Raw genomic sequence first — 23,091 nt, forward strand, 5'->3', positions numbered from 1 at the left:
CGTCTCCGCGCATGCGCACTTACAAATCCCATGGATCTGCTTTAAATCACTCAGAAGACAACGCAGGCAAGCGCTGCACATCTACGCATCCTTCCATTTCTTAAATTAGCCACGTTAAGCTTCGAGATACCGCCCCCAATTTCAGTGTCGGTACGGAGCCGCCAGGCCGGGACAGAGACGGAGAGAGATCCCTCGGCCATGGAAGCGCTCGGACCCGGTAAGTGCTAAAAAACGAGCCGTTTGACAGCGTAGTGCGGGCCGTTGCGCTGCCTCACCAGGGCCCGCGGTAGCGCGCTGTTTAGGCCTCGACGGAAAAAACGAAAACAGTCCCCTATCACGCTACACCCGCTCGTTAAAACTGTACTAACGACACAAAGGTGTTGATAATCGTACTCCACCTCGGCGAAGGAGATTTTGGGAAGCCAACAAGTGTTTGTTTATTACTGAATGAACATTAAATGGTTCTAGCCCAGTGCGGAAGACAGGACGGCATTGTGTGCCGTATGGTGGTGGGGATTTAACCACACGCATCTTTCTTCCGCGTCTGCCATGAACAAGCCTGCATATTAAATATCACGTCCTCTGTTTTAAGAGTAAAACATTTTTAATGTTTTTATCACAGACGGGTTGTTAGCGACGTGTGCACATATCGTTATTAATGTCTTGCGCGAGCTAGAAAAGCAAATAGAACGAGAGAGAGCAAGCCGTGTAGTTGATACGGGCGCGGATGTTTCCCCCCACCCCCGTCTCTTTATTTTTTTATTGTTGGCGCTTTGTGTGATCCCCATGTGCGTTTGTTTATGCCTAAGTGCTGACCATGACAGAGGATAACTGTTGATTGGACTTTAAGCGCCAATGTCACGTATTTAAATCCATGAACAGCCAACGACCAACTGTTGGCCAACTATAAGAATGAACTCGCTGACCTCTGACAAATCGGCGTAATTATAAAATTAGACCATGAAGTGCATTAGAAATAAGCGATGTTGGTACAGTGTCCGTTTTTTTGATTGCTAGTTCGCTTTGACTTCAATTTGCCGTGCGTTTGTTTTCATATTGTTTGTTAATGCATCAGTGCTTTTGAAAACATCTGATGTATCCTGCTTCTCTCAAGTGATCCTTTTCATTAACCTTGTAGCTCTTCTGGTTCATTAACTTCATTTAATTCAATCTGTATTGTCTATAATTACGTGTGTTTAATGGACAAATGTGAAAGCCTTATAAATTACTCTTAATTAGCACTTTGTTTGAAAGCATGATTTAATAAGGAAATTAATATGGTGCATGTTGTAACAGATTCTTCAAAAAAAAAAAGCAAAAACTACTGTGTGTTTTGGGAATGTTTGTTCTGTAAATGTAACTTTTCTTTAGCTGTGAGCTCAGCCAATACCAAAGATCTGCCATCAGTGTGTTTGCAAGAATGACAATGTATGTTTTTTGCAGTATTAAACTCTTGTGTAATTCTTAGCTCTGCACAAAGCAATGCATGCTGTTAAACAACTGCCAAACATTGCATTGTTTTTCAAGGTTTAGCGCAATGTGACGCATTGAAGGAATGGAAAATGGGTTGAAAACCACAATTCTTTTTGATGTCGTTGCAATCTTACATTGTTTATAATTAATACGTATTATTTGGTAATCTACAATTTAAGGGGAAGTATATGAAAGCTCAACAGCCGTATAAGCAGCTCTAGTGTTAGGGGAAATGCATCATCTTACAGATCTTGATGTATATTGATTGTGGCCGAGTTATGTGATTCAGTAAGTAGTTAACATGGATCCTGCATATCTTTGTCGTGTCTAGCATCCGCTGTGTAATCCAGGTGATCTGCCTCTGTCATGAAACTCAATGTCATTACTGAGTCATCACTTAGTCCAGCTGCCCCTCAGTTTAAGCCTATCATGCCATTTAGCTCACAGCATGACAGTTTTAGCTTGTTTCCACCCAGTAGAGAGCTGGTGAATTCAGGATACAGTTTGGAATTTTCCTTTTTCTTAGCCAAATTAAAGGATCAATTACATGATCATCTTGTTGACATTCCCGATGCAGCAGAGTAAAAAATGTGACATGTTAATTTTAAAGCCCTCTCGATTTTTGTCACAATTGTCATGTTTAGGGTAGCATAATATTACTATTCTTTTGCACAATATTCAGATTTTCTGTATGCATAAATAACCCATTATGGTTGTCTAAATCTTTAATTTCTGCTTTATTTGAAGAATGAACCAGAAGAAATTACAGCTCAAATTTTTTAGTGTTATTGTAATTATTGTTTCGGACTGCCAAGTGTTATGACATTTTAAAGGGGGGGTGAAATGCTATTTCATGCATACTGAGTTTTTTATACTGTTAAATAGTTGGATTCCCATGCTAAACATGGACAAAGTTAAAAAATTAAGATGTACGTTTGAAGGAGTATTTTTGTTCCCAAAATACTCCTTTCGATTTGTCACAAGTTTCGGAAAGTTTTTTTTAGAGTTTGGGTCTGTGTGACGTTAGATGGAGCGGAATTTCCTTATATGGTTCCTAAGGGCACTTCTTCCGGAAGAGCGCGCGCTCCCGTATAGCAGAGCACTGAGAGGCTGAACACAGACATTCACTGATCAGAGCGAGAGCAAAATGTCACAAAAGGAGTGTGTTTTTGGTTGCGAGGGCAACACAACCCTGCACAGATTACAAAAAAAAAAAAAAAAAACATTAAGGGACCAGTGGATGGAGTTTATTTTTAAAGAGCATCGACGGAGTTGTGCAAGTGTTTTTGTTTGTTCCCTGCATTTCGAAGATGCTTGTTTTACAAACAAGGCCCAGTTTGATGACGGATTTGCGTATCGTTTATTTCTTAAGGATGATGCAATCCCAACGAAAAAGGGTCACGATCATGTGTTGGAACCGCAGGTGGTGAGTAAAACTGCTTCAAATATCTCTGCCTCCTTGTTAGTGCGTCCGCCTCCCATCGGAGACCCGGGTTCGAGCCCCGCTCGGAGCGAGTCGTTGCTGCTGCTGCTCTCGTTCAGTTTCAGCCTCGGGATCTGATTCTGGATCATAAATAAACGGCTGAATCTGACTGTTAGCCATGGTTTGTTTTGGATGATGTTTTTTTTTCCTCACGGTAATGTCACAACTTCCAAACGCTCTCAACGCAAAAGCCTACTCGCGCTCGTGATTCTTTAGCTCTGCCCACACGTGTTTTTCCGAAAAAAATCGGCACAGACTATTTTTCTCTTATAAATATAATAAAACTAAAGACTTTTTGGAGATATGAAGGATGCAGTACTACTCTATAGGTGCTCAAGATTAACAGGATATTGAGTGAAAATGAGCATTTCACCCCCCCTTTAAACAACATGGAATTAAAAACCAGTGCTTTTTTTTTCTGTGTTTCTTAATTGATCCTTCTACAAATTAAGGCTTTAAAAGGTCTTAAATCAGAGTAGAAAGTCTTAAATGTATGAAGTCATCATGGCATTAAATGTTAAAAATTAATATCTTCCTTAAGTATTTTTCCCCCAATACAAATATCTACACTCTCTATCCTGAAATCATGGTACATTTACTTGATGCGAATTGATCATGAAGTATTGTTTTCTTATCAATTAAAATTGAGTTCATGCTCAAGGCAGAATAAACCTCTGTTAATGGGGTATGGAAATGTTTTGTTTTTCTGAGCCAGCTGGCTGATATATATATATATATATATATATATATAAAATATACTTTTTTAATCATAAACTCTCTATTTTGATTTTCACATCAGTTCACAAAACAAGACTTCTCTAATGTAATTTTGTAAATGCATCTTGTTTTATGAATCTCATAAAACCTACTGAAACCCTGTACATCATAAACACACGCACATACATGCATTATATTATATATATTTATATATAATATGTCTATGGTTAACAGTATTTAGTAGAAGCTGAAATTTTATTCCATTTTGAACATACCCTTATACTTCAGATGACTGCTAGACTGTCAGGCAGTTGTTGGATGTTCTGGATCAAATAAGCAATCCAGTGCCTTTTTGTTCATGGATTACTTTACTCCTAATGCGATTGAAGGCATCAGGATACCACAAAAAGCACAGGCTTGATAATGAGTGCCGTGAGATGAGACCCTGATTACATACTGGAGTTAGTAGCTGCCCACTTTTAGCGATTGTGTCTGACATTTAGTGTGAAGTGTAACAGCTGAGTGGCCTATATAAAGAGTCCTCTTTGTTTTTGATTAATGCAGGTTTTCTAGCCGTGTTTATGTTGTAGTTTAGAGAGCGTTGTTGGCATTGAGGAGGGGGAGCCATAGGCAGACAGTATGTGGAAGGGATGAGAGAGCGGTTATAGAGTTTCCCAATTGTTCTTTCTGGTGTTTTGCTTGTTAACTGGAGCGTGTAGGTCTGTGAGGGGCTTAGACCCCTGCAAACCACAGCGGTTTGACAAAAGGGTACATCATATCACTCTGATGGGCCCTAATGGCCATCCATCCCCCCCAAAAAACATAACATTTTTTGAAATGAGTGAATGTCTTTTGCATAGTTTGAAGCTGTTCCCGCTTATCATGATCTATTTAGATTAAATATGGCTAACTTTAAATTGGTCATGTTTTACTATTATAACCGTTTTTGATTTGTGATAGCGTCATCGCAGATCACAGCACCCACCCCCACTTCCCCTATGACCCTGCTGTCGTCTGTCTGCAGTGGACACACAATCTTTTGTCTGTTAGCTTGCATGGGGCTGCCTGAAGGCGGGACATTAACGATTGGCTATTATTGTTGTGTTTTTTGTTTTTTACAGTTTGTGGGTTAAGGGTCAAGTAATGTCGCCTTAAGTTGTTTGTATCTCTGTCATTCTGTTCTTCCCTGTTAATCAATCTGAATCTCAGTATTGTGGTGTTCCATGAAAGAAAAGGGCACGTCAGTGGATGGTATATGTCAGATGAGATCTCAGTCAGTAGCCACTACTAAGTTAAATGACGGTTCAGTCTTTTGGCTTCATCTAAACAAAATGATTGTCTGTTTCTTCCAGGCCCGCCTGCCCCTCCCTCCCCCTTCCAACCTCCACGCCGGCCCGGCATGGGTACGGTGGGGAAGCCGATTCGCCTGCTGGCCAATCACTTCCAGGTGCAGATCCCCAAGATCGATGTCTACCATTATGACATTGACATCAAGCCTGAAAAGCGACCCCGTCGTGTCAACAGGTGAGTGCAAGCAGATAAGAAATAGAGATTTATTATTAGATAATATCCATTTGTACATTCTTAATTGTACAGATGGTCATATTTTATTTACACTGCCATTCAATAATTTGGGGTCAGTAAGACCCAAGCACCAATGGGAATATGTTTCTTTTGTGAATAGAAGTCTTATGCTCACCAAGGCTGCATATACTTATTTAATTACTCCAGTTTTCAGTGTCACGTGATCCCTCAGAAATCATTCTGTTATGCTGATTTGGAGCACAAGAAACATTTCTTATCAATCTTTAAAACGTCTTCCTAATGTTTTAGTGGAAACGAATAAAACTTTTTTTCGAGATTCTAAGTAGAAATTTTAAATATATCTTTTGAAACATTATGAATGTCTTTGCGAACATTTCATGATTAATTTCATGCATCCTTGCTGATTAAAGTCTTTATTTTCCTAAAAAAAAAGGTTGAACAGTAGTGTGTGTGTATGTTGAGGATGTATTCATGAAAATGTAGCTAGCAGTGGAAATGTAATCAAATGATTGTAAATTTGGCCTATTTTATTCTATAGAGAGGTGGTGGATACGATGGTGAGACATTTTAAGATGCAGATCTTTGGGGACAGGCAACCTGGTTATGATGGCAAAAGAAACATGTATACGGCTCATCCGCTACCCATCGGGAGAGACAGGGTAACCAAAGCATGCTCAAGTAGTATTGGGTTTTTCCCAAATGTTTAATAAACATTACAATATATTTTTCTTATTGCAAGAAGAAAAGCTCCTTTTTAAATCTAGGCATTCTTGAAATGTGATGCAGGTGGATCTGGAGGTGACATTGCCAGGTGAGGGGAAGGATCAGACCTTCAAGGTGTCTCTGCAGTGGGTGTCAGTGGTGAGTCTGCAGATGCTCCTGGAAGCTCTGTCTGGTCACTTGAATGAGGTCCCGGAGGATTCTGTACAGGCTCTGGATGTCATCACTCGTCACCTGCCCTCAATGCGGTAAGGCACAGTCTCTGAAATCCTGTATGTCCAAGTTAGTTGTGCTTTTTTTTGTGTGTGTGTGTGTGTCGGGGCTGACATCTTTCACGCTTTTTGATACAGGTACACTCCAGTAGGTCGTTCCTTCTTCTCACCACCAGAGGGGTATTACCACCCACTGGGAGGAGGAAGGGAGGTTTGGTTTGGTTTCCATCAGTCTGTCCGTCCAGCAATGTGGAACATGATGCTCAACATAGATGGTATATTTTGTCTTCCCTAAATCCCTTCCCTAAATGTGTTTTTGTGCAACTAATAATGTTTCCAACTCTGCCTATTTTTATTTTATTTTCCACACGCTGCAGTTTCAGCTACAGCTTTCTACCGAGCCCAGCCTGTCATTGAGTTCATGTGTGAGGTTCTGGACATACAGAACATCAACGAGCAAACCAAGCCCCTTACAGATTCACAACGTGTCAAGTTCACCAAGGAGATTCGAGGTGAGGAGTGAAGCATGTTGCTGTAAAATGGTTCATAATGTCATTCATCGTAGCTCAAATTTAGTTTACACTACCTATCAAAAGTTTGGAGCTGGTAAGATGCTTCTAATTTTGTTTTTGAGGAGTATTTTTGCCCACCAAGTCTACATCTCTCTAAATTACAGTAAAAAAGTTTCTGTTTTAGTATATTTCAGCATTTACTCCTGTGATGGTAAAGCTAAATTTTTAGCAGCCATTACTCCAGAGTTACATGATCCTTCATAAAAGTTTTCTAATATGATTTAGTGCTAGGGCTGTTGCGATGACCGCAATCTAGTAATACCGCTATATTAACGAACCAACCCCAGTGTATGACAATTAACTGTTTGAAAAAAAAAAAAAAAGAAGTGTTTGCCATCAATTGTTCTAAGATGACAGCGATTATATTTGTCGATGTATCCTTTTTAATTGATCTGTAAAGTGAAACCGCTTCAGTGTTACCCAGGTGATGCACTGATTGATTGAGCTTTGTAAAGTGGCACTCTTAATATTTTAAACGCCTTATTTCATTCATGAATTAATTTTTTTTTTTGAAGATATTAGTTGACTCGCTCATAAAGACAGTATTCCATAACTATGTAACTGCATTGACTGACATCCTGTCGGGAACATGCAGAGAGCTTATACTGGTGAATTATCAGCGCACTTAAAGCCTCTTGTTCAGTCAGATTCAAGAATCAGAAATAACTGTTATACATAATAGAGATTTTCTTACTATTGAGAGATGAGAAGGTCTGTATTCACAGCGGTGCCCTGGGCACAGAATGATTAAAGGGATACTTCACCCCATAATAAAAATTGACAATCAATGGGGTACCATTTCTTTCCAAACCTGTAAAAGAACACCATTTAATATATTTTGGATAAAAACATGGAGACTCGTAACTGTCCCATTGACTGCCAAGTAAAATACACCATCAAGGTCCAGAAACGTATGAAAGACATCGTCAGAATTGTCCACCTGCCATCAGTGGTTCCATTTTGAAGGGACGAGAATACGTTTTCTATGCAAAGAAAACAAAAATAACGACTTTATTCAACAATTTGTCTCCTCTGTGTCTCTCTGCATCTCTGTAGCACCATTTTGGAGAATATCTGCTTGATTTGTTTTCTTTATGTACAAAAAGTATTCTCGCTGCTTCATAATGTTATGGTTGAACCACTGATGGCATCTGGACTATTCTGACAACCTCTTTCACACGTTTCTGGACTTTGGACAGTATATTTTACTTGGCAGTAAATGGGACAGTCACAAGGCTCCCGGTTTTCATCAAAAATATCTTAAATTGTGTTCCAAAGACGAGCTTTTACTGGTTTGGAACGAAACGGGGGTAAGTGATTTATGACAACATTTTCATTTAGGGGTGGAGTAACCCTTTAAAGGCCCCCCTTGATTGAAATAGTGTTATTTGTTATTCTAAATACTCCCAAACGTGTTTATTCCCAAACTATATCATGACATATTTTGAATGCATTTTACACCATTATAGATGATGTTAGTTGATCTATTAGGGTGATGGGCCAAGTAGCCTAATGTTAGCGTAATCCAGAGGTACTCAAGTTCAGAGGCCCAGCGGGCCACATGTAAACTACATAAAATGAGAAGGGCCACAAAATACATTTTGCATCATCAGGCTTTAACAATATTTGCAGATTTAGAAATAGTTTATTACTTATCTAAGTCTTCCTTGTCAAATAACACTGAACATAAAAAATTTTTTTTAAAAGTGAAAATCTGGAACATAAAATTGGATCAAAAGATGGTTTTGCTGTATTGATGGGGGGGGTGCATTCATACTCAGAATATTGAACTCAAAATGCTAAAACTCTAAATATTCTTGAGCAAATATCTTTAGAAGTACTTTTACTTATTGATTTATTTTATATATATATATATATATATATATATATATATGTATGTATGTATGTGTGTGAGAGAGAGAGAGAGAGCGAGCACTCTTCTCCCACAATGATTCTGAAAAAAAGACACCTAAATTAAATAACCTGTAATTTACTAGATTTTCTTGTAAAATTAGCTGCAGTCTATTGATAAAATACAATATTCAACCAACCAATTGATAAAAAATAAGTTAAACAAATGATTCAGTGACTTGCTCAAAGAATTCACTTGTTTCATTCCTGAATGATTCAATCTCAACTGTAATTTGTTAATGAGCTCAACTGAAAATTTGATTACTATTACCTATAACATCTCACTTTAAATCACTGGTCTCTGCCTACTGGCATTACGTTGTATTTGATAAAATTTTTATTTCAAGCATTGTCACTTTCAAAAGTGATTTTTATTTTATTTTGATTGCATCTCTAGACAGCAGTGTTTACATCCGAACTATAAACTTTTATTCCAGTACTTATTATTTGAATGTTTGTAACACAGAAATAGACTTTGTTAAAGATGTTTCATATATGTAAACTGCTCTGTCTGGATCAGCGGCAGATTTTAATGTTACGGTGTGATTCAGCTATATGTCTATTAAAACCTTGAATCCTGTCATCTATGAACAAGATTGCATGGGTGATTGCATCTGTTTGCGATCTGTCTATTTATTTAAATATCCATCACTATACGACAGGAAACATATGATGCGACAACTTACAAACAAACCATCTGCCTTAGTAAATTAGACCAGGTGAATTTTGACTGCCCAAGTGGTGTAGTAAAATTACAGAGCCTACATACACACACACACATATGTGTGTATTGTATGGCATACAATTTGAAAGTTAAAGAACTGAAAGTCTGAAATGTCTGTCAGTCAGTACCCCTTTTTTTTTTTTTTTACACAATTGCATAATTAATGTTAATGCAGCCATTTAGCCTATGAATTTATGAAAATATGTGGGCTGCTTTTTGTACTTGAATTCATTTGTGCTTTAATAATGAGATCCAAGTTTAAGAATACAATGGAAGCAAAAATTTTAAAAATGTCTTTTTTTGTTTTCTCTCTTTTTAACAGCATTTACTTACAATAGTGAAAGACGTCTTCCCTCAGGTAGATTGCATGTTTTCTTGGCTTGCTGGATGTTGGGCTCATGATTGATAATCACGCTGTTTGCTTTCGCCCAGAATGATTTGCTGAAATCAAAAAATGGACTGTAAAGGGAATTGCCATTAGCGCAAGTCCTGCTCATTGTGAAGAGAGAGCGACCAGACAGCAGAGGATTCAAGATCTTAAAGCCTCCATCGGATGGCTATTTTCATAAAACAATGATTTGTCTGTAGAGAATGATTAATTATCAATTGTGCCAATGTTAGCTAAATTATAATTGAATTCAGATTGTGTAGTAATCTAGCTAACCTTATCTTGATGGCGAGCATAGCATAAGTGATGTCTTCGGTACCCATAATTAATAATATCCCAACAAACTTTTTTTGTAAATTAAGCAAGCAGTACATGCATGCATAAATTCGATAATATTGGATACCATGCTATTGAGCCACTCAAAATCACAGCAAGGTAAATTTTTCAAAGCGACAGCCCTATTTGGTGCTCAAAAAATGCTTCTTATTCTGCGATTACTTAGATTTCAACTAAATAAAAAAATCGTTCACGTTCTTATAGGCTGGGAGTTTTCTGAGAGCTATGACGTGACCGCAGTGACTTCAGCAGATTAATTTAAGTGATACGTTTAGGAATTGATAGTGTTGCCGTGGGAAAGCATTAGTCTAAGGACGTGAGCATCTCCGTGTAGAACATTACATGTTGTCAATCTTGAGCCTGTGTTAATTTAGACAGGGCGTGAATGCAGCTTTATTATCAGTGTTGAAAACAGTTGTGCTGGTTTATATTTTTGTGGAAACTGTAATGTTTTCAAAAGAATAATAAAAAAAAAAAATGGAAGTCTTTTGTAACATTTATAAATCTCTTTACTGTCACTTTTGATTAATTTAATAATAATAATAATAAATTACATGATAAAAGTATTAATTTCTTTAAAAAAAATCTTACCGACCCCAATCTTTTGAACGGTGGTATATGTTGCACCACATCAAGGGCCAAGACTGCTTCAGTTGTGGTTATGAAGTGAATTGCTGAGTTAATATCATTGTGTTTAGGACTGAAAGTGGAGGTCACACACTGCGGCCAGATGAAGAGGAAGTACCGTGTGTGCAATGTCACGCGCCGCCCAGCCAGCCATCAGACGTTAGTGCTTTTAACATTTTTGCCAGTGTTTGCAAAATTTGCTGTAAACTATTTTTTTTACTATATTTGAATTATACCCACATGTTTTTAAATTTTTCTCTCATTTTCTGCACATTTCTACAGATTTCCTTTGCAGCTTGAGAATGGACAAGCTATGGAGTGCACTGTTGCCCAATATTTCAAACAAAAGTACAGCCTGCAGCTCAAATACCCCCACCTGCCCTGCCTCCAAGTGGGACAAGAACAGAAGCACACCTATCTACCCCTTGAGGTAAGCGAGACACGCACATCAAATAAAGTGTTTTCCAGGCTTTCACATGTACAGAAATGAATTTGATTTGACTTGGCACTCGTTGAATACTTTCTTTGTATCCTCCATAAAGGTTTGTAACATAGTGGCAGGACAGCGCTGTATAAAGAAACTAACAGATAACCAGACCTCGACCATGATTAAAGCTACGGCCCGCTCAGCCCCAGACAGACAGGAAGAGATCAGCAGACTGGTGAGTGGCACCTGTTGAAAAATGAATGGCAGCAGTACAAAGAGAAGTCCAGCCTTATAGTTAAAAGAGGCAATCACTTTGTTTTAAAATAATTCACCACTAAAACTCCTGCTATTCCTTTTAGGTCAAAAGCAACAGCATGGTGGGCGGGCCTGACCCTTACCTGAAAGAGTTTGGCATTGTGGTACACAATGACATGACAGAGGTGACTGGGCGGGTCCTCCCAGCGCCCATGCTTCAGTATGGGGGCCGGGTGAGTACAGACACTGGGAGGGACTGTAGCAGGGTGAGTACTGGGGCTCGGGTGCAGGGTGAGTACGGGTGGGCTGGGAGCAATGGCATGTGTGTATCTGGGGGTGTGTGTGTATGTGTTGTCATGTGATGAGTGGACTAAGCAAAGGAATGATGATCAGACTCCGCTTGGCCAATGCTGTTCAGCATCATCAAAAATATATTTTAACATCTCAGGAACTTGAGGAGCTCAATTCTAATGCAATTATAATTAGGGATGAAATTATTGTTAAAAATTCAGAACCGAGCCGATAATGAAAATTCTGAGTATCTGCTGATACCGAATCAATCCAATACCAGTGCCGTTTTTTTTTTTATTATTCAATGTTGAATTTCTGTACTTCTGTGTTGACCTGATCTTCACTCTTTTGTGCATTAAACACAATCTGTCACATATATTTTTTCATTTATTATTTTTCATTCAAATTAAGTTGTCTATAATCACAATCTATGACAAAGATACTAATATAAACTAGGTTAGTGGAAAGTTCAGCAGCAAAATATACTCTAGAAAAATCAAGGGTGCACAATAATTGTATAACATATAGTGAAATATTTTATTTACAAATATAAGTGAATGTCTAAAATCTGGTAAAATGTTACACATTGCTCTTTGTATTGTTGTAAAATACATTAATGATAAACAAGTATATTTATATATAAATCTGAGACATTTCTTTTAAATGTATAGCAGAGTAATAAAGGCAGCAACATGTGATAGGACAGAATAAGAAAGGCTATTCATAGTCTTTGCACAGAAAAGTATTATAATACTAAAGGCGCCAATATAGAGCAGCACAGAGCGCTGATGTGCATCCCATCCGCAGAATGACGAGCTTGTAAAAGTTGGTACAACACACATGCTGCTCTGCACGTGTTCATCTTCAGTTCTCTCTTCACAGCAGTTCAGTCAGTGTACTGTTTGAGTAAATGAATTACTTGAGTAATCTGTGGATTAATGCTTACTGGTGATGGGAAATGTTTCAACCGGTTCACTAAGAAGAACCGGTTAAAATTGAATGTTTCGTTTGCGAACCGGATATAATTAGTACAAAGGGAAGAGATATTTATATGTAGTGTATTAAATGTGTGCGTTAGTTTATTGAGCCTTTTATTTGAACCGTTTTAAACCTCAGTTACTGTGCGCTCTTGAAGAGAAGTTCATCGTTTTGACTGTAGTAACCTAACATGACACGCGGTTTGATTGCTGAATGGAGGATGACAGACAGCCACAGCAGAAAGAATAGTTTCGGTGAACCGCTTCAGAACTCTTGAAATATAGTGCACAAAAAAGTTTTGGTGCTTTATAATATTTTTTGTACCTTTCGTGGGGCTCAACAATAGCACAATAGTATATGTACAATATCTGATTTGGGTCTGTCTCGTCTAAACTGTTCTGCAGAAAATGCCAGTATCGGAGCCGATACCGGTCCGGAGTATCAGATCGATTCATCCCTAATTATAATTACTCCTGTAAACTTCCACACATCTCATTTTAACTTGATGTGACCACAAATGCACCACAAATTGATGTGAGATGCTACTTGTGTAGAAAAGCATCATTGGTAGAAATTTCTTGTTTAAAATTATCCTACCAGTAGAGTCTTATCTTCATTCCTGTGAAATAACAACCTCTTGAAAGATTACTCTCTCTTTGCAAACAGTACCAGTTGTTTTGGTTAATTTGGAGAAACCGTTGCATGTAACTGCAACCTAATGTCTTTGTTTATAAATTCTTAATTACTGTCACTATACCGTGCACTAAGTACCAGTGCAGTCAATACTATCACTGTAATTTGTTAATGAGCTCAACTGAAAATTGGATTACTATTATCTATAACATCTTGTTTGTGTGCTTGTTATGTGTGCTTTTAATCTTAATGTGTTTTCATCTGCTCTAGTCTTCAGGGCCTTCATTTTATATTATATTATATTATTATATGTAGTGCTGGGCAACGATTAAAATTTGTAATCGCAATTAATCACATTATTTTCTGTGATTAATCACATTGTTAGGCACAAAACTAATAATGCATTCAAAAGTAGTGTATTCTGCACTTTTTTTCATTTTAAAGTAGGCCTACTGCTATATGAACAAGTGTAATAACATGGTTTGCAAGCACTTTAAACAAATAAGGGGCTTTTTAGAGCAGTGTTCCTGTTACATAGTAGCAGTTAAAATATTTATTGTAGACTAAATCTCAACTTATAACATTAATGTAATTAAATATAAAACAAGCTATTTGTCATGCGAGTCATGTTTACATTAATCTACACCAGCAGTGCAGGGGTGTCAGAATGTTCGGAAACAGTATACCGTCGCTCAGCCTTTGTCAAACTACTTTTTGCCCCCAAACAAAGAACGAAATGAACTTAGTTTTGAAGTATCCCAGTGCCTTTAGCGCTAACCACGCCGGAACACAGATCTTCTGATAATTGCTGGATAATTGCATGAATATTTCTGAGCGATAAATCTGTAAAGCCATATATTGTGAGAGGGATGTGTGTTACCGACTCAAAATAATAAACCACGAAGTTAACAAAACGATACACTCCACTGTGTTGAGCGAGAGCGCTTCTCTGCTGTCTTCAAGTGCTATTGAAAATGTCCTATTTCCAAAACAAAGTCATGATTATGAGCTCGTTGCATTCTTTTCTGTTGAAAATGAAAGTGGACAGTGTTTTGTGAATGTTGATGCTTAGCCTAAATAATTTGATAAGGAAAATCCCCTCCTGTGACCCATGATTTGCCTGTAGGCCTATGTGTAATCAGACAGAGCCAGTGAGCAACAGACTTTAATGCCAACAATTATATCAATTTTTTTATAATAATCAATTAATGTTAACGCGTTAACTTGCCCAGCCCTAAATATATTATATTATATTGTATTATAAAAATGTAATAGTTTTTTTTTTTCATTTTGTTTAAATGTTTAATTTACTATTATTGTGGAGCTTTTGTGTAGTAATCCATAAGCCCTGAACACTAGAGCATTTTTTAACCCCTGTATTGATATTTCAGATGCATTCCTCCTTGAATAAATGATTTGTGTTATTGCATTAATTTACTTGCTTCATGTTTAACCTTTACAGCTAATTTGTATGGCAGTTTTAGACTAAGTTTTTTTAATACTGAAATGATGTGTGTTTAACTAATGGGGAGGTTGGTAGTGGGTCTTTTCTGCATAGTCTGCTTTGTGCTATTAGCCCAGGCATGTTAGAGTTGGGTGGGATTGGTGTTGGTGGGTATGGGGTTGGCAGTGAAGGGCATTGGGTAGAGCGTGTATCTCGTGATCAGAACGAAGGATTCACTAAGAGTGTAGGGACTCTCTCCCCAGAACAAGACGGTGGCCACACCCAACCAGGGTGTCTGGGACATGAGGGGAAAGCAGTTTTATGCGGGTATAGAGATCAAAGTGTGGGCCGTGGCCTGCTTCGCCCCTCAGAAACAATGCAGAGAGGATTTGCTCAAGTAAGGATTGCTCAACTATTTTTTTTTTTTTTTTAACATTTAATTGTATAATTTTTCTAGAAGTCTGTTTAAGTATATTTAAAATATGCATAATTAAGTTATTTTAATTAAAAGACTTATTATAAACCTTTCATGTTGGAATTTTTTGACAAGGATTTAATTCTGAAAGCTTTTTCAAACATTTTTCAAAACCAGAAGTGCATGATGAAAGATTTCTTTTGTGTGTGTGCGTGTGTGTGTGTTTGAAGGAGTTTCACTGACCAGCTGCGAAAGATATCCAAGGACGCAGGGATGCCCATCCAAGGCCAGCCCTGCTTCTGCAAGTACGCCCAGGGAGCAGACAGCGTGGAGCCAATGTTTAAGCATCTCAAAATGTCTTATGTGGGACTACAGCTTATTGTGGTTATTCTACCTGGGAAAACACCAGTCTATGGTAAAGAGAGCTCCTTTAATGATGAAGCGCAACAATAGTCTGTGATGCTGAAGTGGTTTTGTGCCTCTCCAGCGGAAGTGAAGCGCGTGGGAGATACTCTGTTAGGAATGGCCACTCAGTGCGTTCAGGTGAAGAATGTGGTGAAGACGTCCCCTCAGACGCTGTCCAATCTCTGTCTGAAGATCAACGCCAAACTAGGGGGCATCAACAATGTGCTGGTTCCACATCAGAGGTGGGTTTTGGACTAGGGATAGTTTATGATGAGGTGAGAGTATGTATGTGTATATGTACATATATCAATTACAAACAGTAAGTATTCATCATTTACCATGAAATGTGCTACATATTTTGCCAAAAATGCATTTTACATAAAGGCTTAAAAGTGCTTCCAAAAGATTTAGGTATCATGTGTAGTTCAGGTGTTTTTTCCTCATTGTGATTTCAGATTGTAATGTCAAATCTACATGATTAGACTGGGCTCCAAACAATGCTTGCATAAATGGTTCATTTTTAGTCCACTCAGAAATAATCACCATGTCACCTAGCAACAATTTTTAAGAGCTTTAATGCATTGTCAACCTGGAAATTCCCTCAGCATAGAAAATAAACAAACTAAATCGTTCTTTCATATGTCTGTTTGTTTTCCATCAGGCCCTCTGTGTTCCAGCAGCCAGTCATCTTCTTGGGGGCCGATGTCACTCACCCACCTGCAGGTGATGGGAAGAAACCCTCCATTGCGGCTGTGGTGGGTAGCATGGATGGGCACCCCAGCCGCTATTGTGCCACCGTGCGAGTGCAAACCTCACGCCAGGACCTGTCCCAGGAACAGTTCTACAGCCAGGAAGTCATCCAGGATCTCACCAACATGGTGCGAGAGCTCCTCATTCAGTTCTACAAGTCTACCCGATTCAAGCCCACACGCATCATCTACTACCGCGGAGGGGTCTCTGAGGGCCAGATGAAGCAGGTGAGTCATCCGGAGGAGATGCATTGACTCGGACTGCTGCTGCACTGATGATATTGTGAAAGCTGATTTCAGTTGAATGAAATGATGATGATTGTGATTTTGAGATGGAGAAATTACATGTTTAGTTTTTCTTCTTCAGTTAATATCGTTCACTGTCTTGTGCAGGTTGCCTGGCCAGAACTGATTGCCATCAGGAAAGCTTGCATCAGTCTAGAAGAGGACTACAGGCCAGGAATCACTTATATTGTAGTGCAGAAACGTCACCACACTCGACTCTTTTGTTCTGACAAAGCAGAGAGAGTAAGTCTTGTGTATTTTTATTTTTTAGAAATCTACTGTAAATTATTTAGGTTCACCAAGGCTGCATTTATTTGATCAAATACAGTAACATTTTCAGCAGCCATTTCATTAGTCTTCAGTGTCATGTTTATTCTATCATTCTAAAATGCTGATTTGCTGCTCAACAAATCATTATCAATGTTAATAACAGTTGAACTGCTGCTTAATATTTTGGCAAAATGTTTTTTCAGGATTCCTTGCTTTAATAGAAAGTTTCACAAACTGCATGAAAAAAAAAAAAACTTACCCCCACTCTTTTGAACAGTAGTGTATGATAACACATTTCCTCCTTAATCCTAACACTGTACATTTGATAAGCTTAAACGCACTTTTTGAGAACTGTTTGTTTAACCGTTTAATAAGAGTGTTTTTGCTTGTTTTCCATCCTTTAAACTGCCTCACCTTTGGTTAAAACAAAAACTGTGATTTTGTTTTTAACGGTCTAAGTGGGCGGTTCACAGTCAGATTACGCATAGTAGACTGTGCAGAGCCAGACATTTGCTCAATGTTTAAAGTACTGGTGTATGTGAGGCAAACTATGTGATTTTGATGTGGATGGACAACCTACAGCAACGCACCCGTTATATAAACAAGGCATCACAAAATCTTGTTTTATGTGACATTGTGTCAATCTTAAAATCAGCATGAATGATTCGTTGTGTTCTCTTCTAAATTCGGTATACAAATTTCTTTGAATCAGGTTGGGAAGAGTGGCAATGTCCCAGCAGGCACTACAGTGGACAGCACCATTACACACCCCTCAGAGTTTGACTTCTACCTGTGCAGCCATGCTGGTATCCAGGTGAGTCACAGCCCAGTCGCTTATTAGTTAATTTATCTGTTTGTCAGTTCAAGATTCACACATTTGCATTTCCTTCCCCCAGGGCACAAGCCGTCCCTCTCACTATCACGTCTTGTGGGATGACAACTGTTTCACAGCCGACGAACTGCAGCTGTTGACTTACCAGCTCTGCCACACCTACGTGCGCTGCACCCGCTCTGTCTCTATCCCCGCACCAGCGTACTACGCCCGGCTTGTGGCATTCCGTGCCCGCTACCACTTAGTGGACAAAGACCATGACAGGTTATTAGCATATCTTTATTAACCTGGGAAAATCTTATAAATGTAACAATTAATTTGAATGCTTTCTGTATCATTTCCTGTGTGCAGTGCTGAGGGCAGTCACGTATCAGGACAGAGTAATGGCCGAGACCCTCAGGCCCTGGCTAAGGCGGTCCAGATTCACTATGATACCCAGCACACTATGTACTTCGCCTGACGTCAACCAGCAGGAGACGCACTTCTACACTCCCTCTTCAATCTGTCTCTCTCTCTCTTCCTCTTCCTGTTTCTCTCTATCGTGTCTTCGTCTGCAGCAAAGCAGTTCTGAAGCCAGGGGGCCATCTTTCAGTCCAGTCGAAATTGGTCGGCCTCAGAAGAACCAACCTCTACCAGCAGTCCTGCACTGAGAGGCTTTTGGCCTCCAATGCACAGAGAGAGAAAAAATCAAATTGAGCCATTTTTACCTTTTTCATTTTTGTTTTGATTTTGAATGTCTTTTTAATTTGTAATGTACACTGAGTGTGAGCAAACCTGCGCCATTGGTCAGGGCAGCTCTGGCTCTCTCAGCTAAGCTGGACTCTGTCTACTTTTACCTCAAGCCGCCATCGGCTGAATCTTGTCACAAGTCTTTTGGGGCGGGTGGGCTGGATCTTGCATGTCGGGGTGGGTGGGGGTTGACTTGGATAGATTTGTTTCTCTCCTTTTTATGGTCGTATTTGGACTCCCTCCTCTCAGTCTTTTACAAACGAGGTGACCTGGGTATACATACCAATTTCCCGCTCCCATTTTGTGTGTGAGTGTGTGTGTGTGTGTGTGTGTGTGTGTGTGAATGTGGGTTCATGTCTCATGGCAGGCCACTGAATTGTAAAGGGAAATCTAGGAGAAAACTGCTGTAAATGCCTCTTCTTTTTTTATATTAACACACACATAGATATATAAAAAATATATAAATATCTACAGCTCTATAAGCATATTCCACTTAATGATCTAACAGGCTTTCATAAGCTGATGGTTTTGTGTAGCAGTAGCATTACCCATGGTCTCCTCTGTGACTGTTGGGGTTGTCGGACCTGGGCAAACAGGGCTTGGTGCAGGTGCCATTCTTCCTGTGGCAAGACCGGAAATGCATGTCTTATTCAGATCGTTATTTTAGAGGGTTGGAAGGTATGGCCATTGCACAGTTCCAGACGTAGCACAAACGTGCCGTCTGATAGGCTAGGCTTGCAACATACAGCACTCACCCTTCTTTTATGCATTTATACATAAGATTCAAATCAGATTTGTAAGAGTTTAATATAAATGGTTTTTTTTGTGGTAAACTTTAACAGTTTGTTAGAGTAGATAATCGTTGTTCTCGTCTGTCATATTGTTGATATTGATCAGTTTTCTGCAAATCGGTCACATAATTAATTGATCCAGGAGTCATTGTGGTTGTTAATGGAGAGGTTTTTTTGTTTTGTTTTTTAAATGCAGCTTAATTTCTTGTAACGTTGTGGCAATGGTAACAAGGGCACAAAATGCTTTGGTTTGTCCACTTAATCTTTTTTTGTTTTTGTTTTAACTGATCAAATATTGAGTTTTAGCTCATTTCTGTACCAAGTTAATGGGGGGGGGGGGGGAGTGACAATTCGGAACTTTTTTGGGGGAAATCTTAGCAATGTTCCGCAGTTATATGAATTTTACACTTATAGTGTGTTTATTACTTCTGTGTGTGTATATGAACTTGAATCTGTAATATACATCTGAATGAATTTTCTCTTTTGCTTATTAAAAATAGGACACCATACATTAAGTCACACGAGCATAAGCACTGCCTTTGGACTGAACAGCAACGATGGTGCAGTCTGAAGGGTCTCCAGCGCGCACGCCTCGTCGGGGGGCCGCTCTGCAAAAACCCTTTTGTAATAAACCATCCGTAAAGCAGCAGGTTTGCTATGAATGAGTTTGAGCACCAGCCTGTCGTTGGCGTGGACGCTGGTCCCATGAAAGAAGAACAGGGAGTGGGCAAGGGCATCACATGCAATAAATTGAATTTACACGTTGAATGCTAAATGGGTTACTCGATGTCACAGCTTCCAGAGAATAACGCATTTAAGTAGAGTGAGTGTTCTTTTTAGGCATTTTCACGAAATTGTTACATGACATTTAATTCCAGTTTGTATCATGATATCATTGCAAAGCAATATAACCCAAAATCTAGAACAATTTAAAAGCTGTAATCCTTTTTTGTCGATGTGGCTGTTTGTTGGATTCCTGTTGCCATTTGTGTTTATGTACTTATTTTGCTTGTATCAATCAGTGGGAATGTGCATATGGTGGACTAGCTCTTTAGGCTATGTGGAAAATTTTCTAATTTAAACCGTGCTCGCCTGCATGCCAGAGTATTGTTCTAATCTCTTATAAAATATTTATTATGGCGCAGTTTTTTTTTTTTTTTCTTGCGTAAATTAATACAGTGAGACTGTTTTGAGTAGCGATGTTGTCCGGTCTCTTTTACAGGATTTAAAAATTCTCCAGAAATGTCAGTAACTTAGGGATAGATTCGGGGGCTGAAGGGGTGCGGTTGTCGGTCTTTGGGAGCTCCAACTCAAACGAGGTACTTTCTTCAATCACTGGGCCACTTAGACTGACTTCCTCACCCTTTCTTTCCGTCCTCATGCCGAAGAGGGGCCCTTTTACCCACTGTCTTGTTCGTTCTCTGCTCTCGGGCTCTCCAGTGCTGTGGCGCCGCCCTGGTGGCACCTCCACACATGCATTTCCTCTCTGCATGTGGTTGGCCCCAAGGGTCCACTGTACAAGGATTACCTCTTTAAACTTTTTTTAAACCGTTCTCTGTCCCGATTTAAAGAGAGCATGATTTTTTTTTAAATTCCTATTTGATATATATGGCTTTGTTATTTGAAAAATGTGTATTGTAATTTAAGTTTTTGTTTCTCTTACTGGTGTGTAGCTTTTTTGTGCTGTCCTATTCTCGTGTTCAGAGCTGTGTGAACCGTCCGATAGCAATAGGGGCACTTTCTTTGACCTGCTGGGGAAGGCTCAGGACTCCTGTAGCTTCTCCTATCCGAGTGCCCCGTCAGTTGCTGTACTGCTTTGTGACATTTTAACCCCCCACCCCCCCCCTTTTTTTTTAGCCTGCAGGGAATATTTGTGTTATTGTGCAAAGTAATAAATTGGTATTTTATGCCTATAACACACACCTCGGTCTCCTGTCATTATTGAGGTTCAAGAAAGGGAACCTTAAGTCTAGTTTTATTGATATATTGATTTTATTGATCTATTTATTGATGTATATAATGGAATGTTTTTAGAAATGGCTTACATTTAAATCCACTAGATGGCAACACTTACTTAGATCTTCAAGGTAAACAACTTCACTGTTGTGATGCAGCACTATCCAGCTTAAATAGTTTTCCTTGCTAAATGTTTATGAATGCATTTCATATATTGTTGTATTAATGGAACAGAACAACATTTAAATTCCCAGAAAATCTTAGCAGCTTTGGTCACCATTGAGGTTTATCATATGGCAAAGTGCAGCTTGGATGCTCTACTTCAAACAACTCCTTTTGTGTTCCACAGTAAATAGTAATTTATTAAGATTAAAATGATTACCCCCCCCCCCCCCCACACACACACACACACACACACACCCACAATTTATTTATTTATTTTTGAAAGTCATTTGTGAAGTGTATATACTAATGGATACTTACAGATCAGCTGTTGATATTAAGGTGTTCACATTTCTTTATTATACAGTTTGCCTTTTTAACAGCTGCATTCTTGAATGAATTCTACTTGAGCTTCATTGTGGGCCATCAGTCATTCGTCTGCTCTCTCTCTCTCTCTCTCTCTCTTTTGTGTACACACTCCCTCATTTACTATGTCCTGTGCTGTTGTCATGACCACTGTTGCCAAGGAGAGGCAGCCACAAGAGAAAGGAAACTAAAGCCAGTGATCTTGTAGCTGTAATATTTAATTCATCACCTTAGACGCTAACGCTTGCATGTTATTGAGCAGAATGAAACAAAGGAACTGGGCAAAACGACAAAAAAACACAAAGCCTTTGGAAACAACTTAGTAGTAGTTGCTTAATTCTCTTAATGTAAGTTACAGTTTATATAGACCAAAAATAAATAAACTTACAACACCATCGATTCATCTTAAATCACCTTGCAAGGTAACCTTATATTGCTGTAATTGGATCATTTGTACCTTTTGTAAAATATCCCTTTACAACTTGACAGCCATGTCAATTCGCACTTCTGCCTAAAACTGCTGTTACACTGAGAGTGCCTTTGAGAAGACGTGCATTACTGATGTTCTCCATCACAAAAAAGGACAAACATACTGTTTCAAAGTGTGAGAATTTTGGTTAGTCATCACAGTCGCCCTCAGAAATGCCCACAACCGCAAACATCCTCACAAGCCTACTCTTTTAAAGCAATTTCTATGTCTAATTAGGGGAATGGCAAACACTCTTTTGTAGCCTTTCAAAAGCAATGAATGCTTTGAGACGTATCGTTGATGGCCCCTAGATCGTCTTTGTGTTAACTGATCCACTAGCAGACACCACTCTTGCCCTCCATCCTCTGTCTCACTCCATTTCCCTTTATATCCTGTCATCCATTTGTTTTCCTTTCAGGATGAGAGTGGCTTTGCTCAACAGTGTTTCTAAAGATTGATGATAGAAGCACACTTGAAACACCTGTAAGGGTTATCGGCCCACCCAATAAGCGATCTGTACTCTGACAGAAACCAACCAACCCGTGAAGGTTTTGTTGCAGGGATGAGGATGCTGCTTTTGTCTTTGTCTATGTGGCCTGAAGCACAGCACCCTTTTTTGTGTCTGCTTTTGATATGACGAGCATCCAACCTAAAGAGCTTAAGAGGACAACGTATTTACTTTTGGCTTCTATCGGCACAGGTGTCACATCTGAAGAACTTTTTTTTTAACTTCACACGAAACTGTTGGATAATTTACGAGGGCCTTTGCCATCATTCAGACTCTTGTTTAGGTTCTGTTTGACGTTCGTGGGTGCTTGGAAGTAATCCATCTTTGACAGCCACTGCATCTACGTCACAGTATCAAATTCAATTGGTGTGACCTGTTCGGGTAAGGCAACACCGGACTGGGTAGCAACAGAGACACA

At 39.0% G+C, this 23,091-nt stretch overlaps 1 protein-coding gene across 7 annotated transcripts; it reads left to right on the top strand.

The window, feature by feature from the left end:
• Positions 1 to 47: 47 nt before the first annotated feature.
• LOC127978517 (protein argonaute-4) lies at positions 48 to 21,134 on the top strand. 7 transcript variants are annotated; one of them, XM_052583218.1, is made up of 19 exons: positions 48 to 217; positions 5,026 to 5,197; positions 5,757 to 5,877; positions 6,005 to 6,186; positions 6,289 to 6,425; positions 6,528 to 6,662; positions 9,680 to 9,715; positions 10,780 to 10,867; positions 10,991 to 11,138; positions 11,251 to 11,370; positions 11,495 to 11,656; positions 14,985 to 15,133; positions 15,382 to 15,566; positions 15,639 to 15,798; positions 16,218 to 16,533; positions 16,699 to 16,833; positions 17,573 to 17,674; positions 17,757 to 17,956; positions 18,044 to 21,134. In XM_052583218.1, exons 1-19 carry the CDS (start codon positions 199 to 201, stop codon positions 18,150 to 18,152), a joined length of 2,676 nt encoding a protein of 891 aa, XP_052439178.1. In that variant the 5' UTR covers positions 48 to 198; the 3' UTR covers positions 18,153 to 21,134. The 7 variants fall into 7 exon arrangements, with proteins under 7 accessions (XP_052439178.1, XP_052439179.1, XP_052439180.1 ...); XM_052583219.1 differs by having other exon boundaries at positions 15,000 to 15,133; XM_052583220.1 differs by having other exon boundaries at positions 11,495 to 11,623.
• Positions 21,135 to 23,091: the final 1,957 nt, after the last annotated feature.

This window comes from Carassius gibelio, chromosome B19, assembly GCF_023724105.1.
Source record: "Carassius gibelio isolate Cgi1373 ecotype wild population from Czech Republic chromosome B19, carGib1.2-hapl.c, whole genome shotgun sequence".
Taxonomy (NCBI): domain Eukaryota; kingdom Metazoa; phylum Chordata; class Actinopteri; order Cypriniformes; family Cyprinidae; genus Carassius; species Carassius gibelio.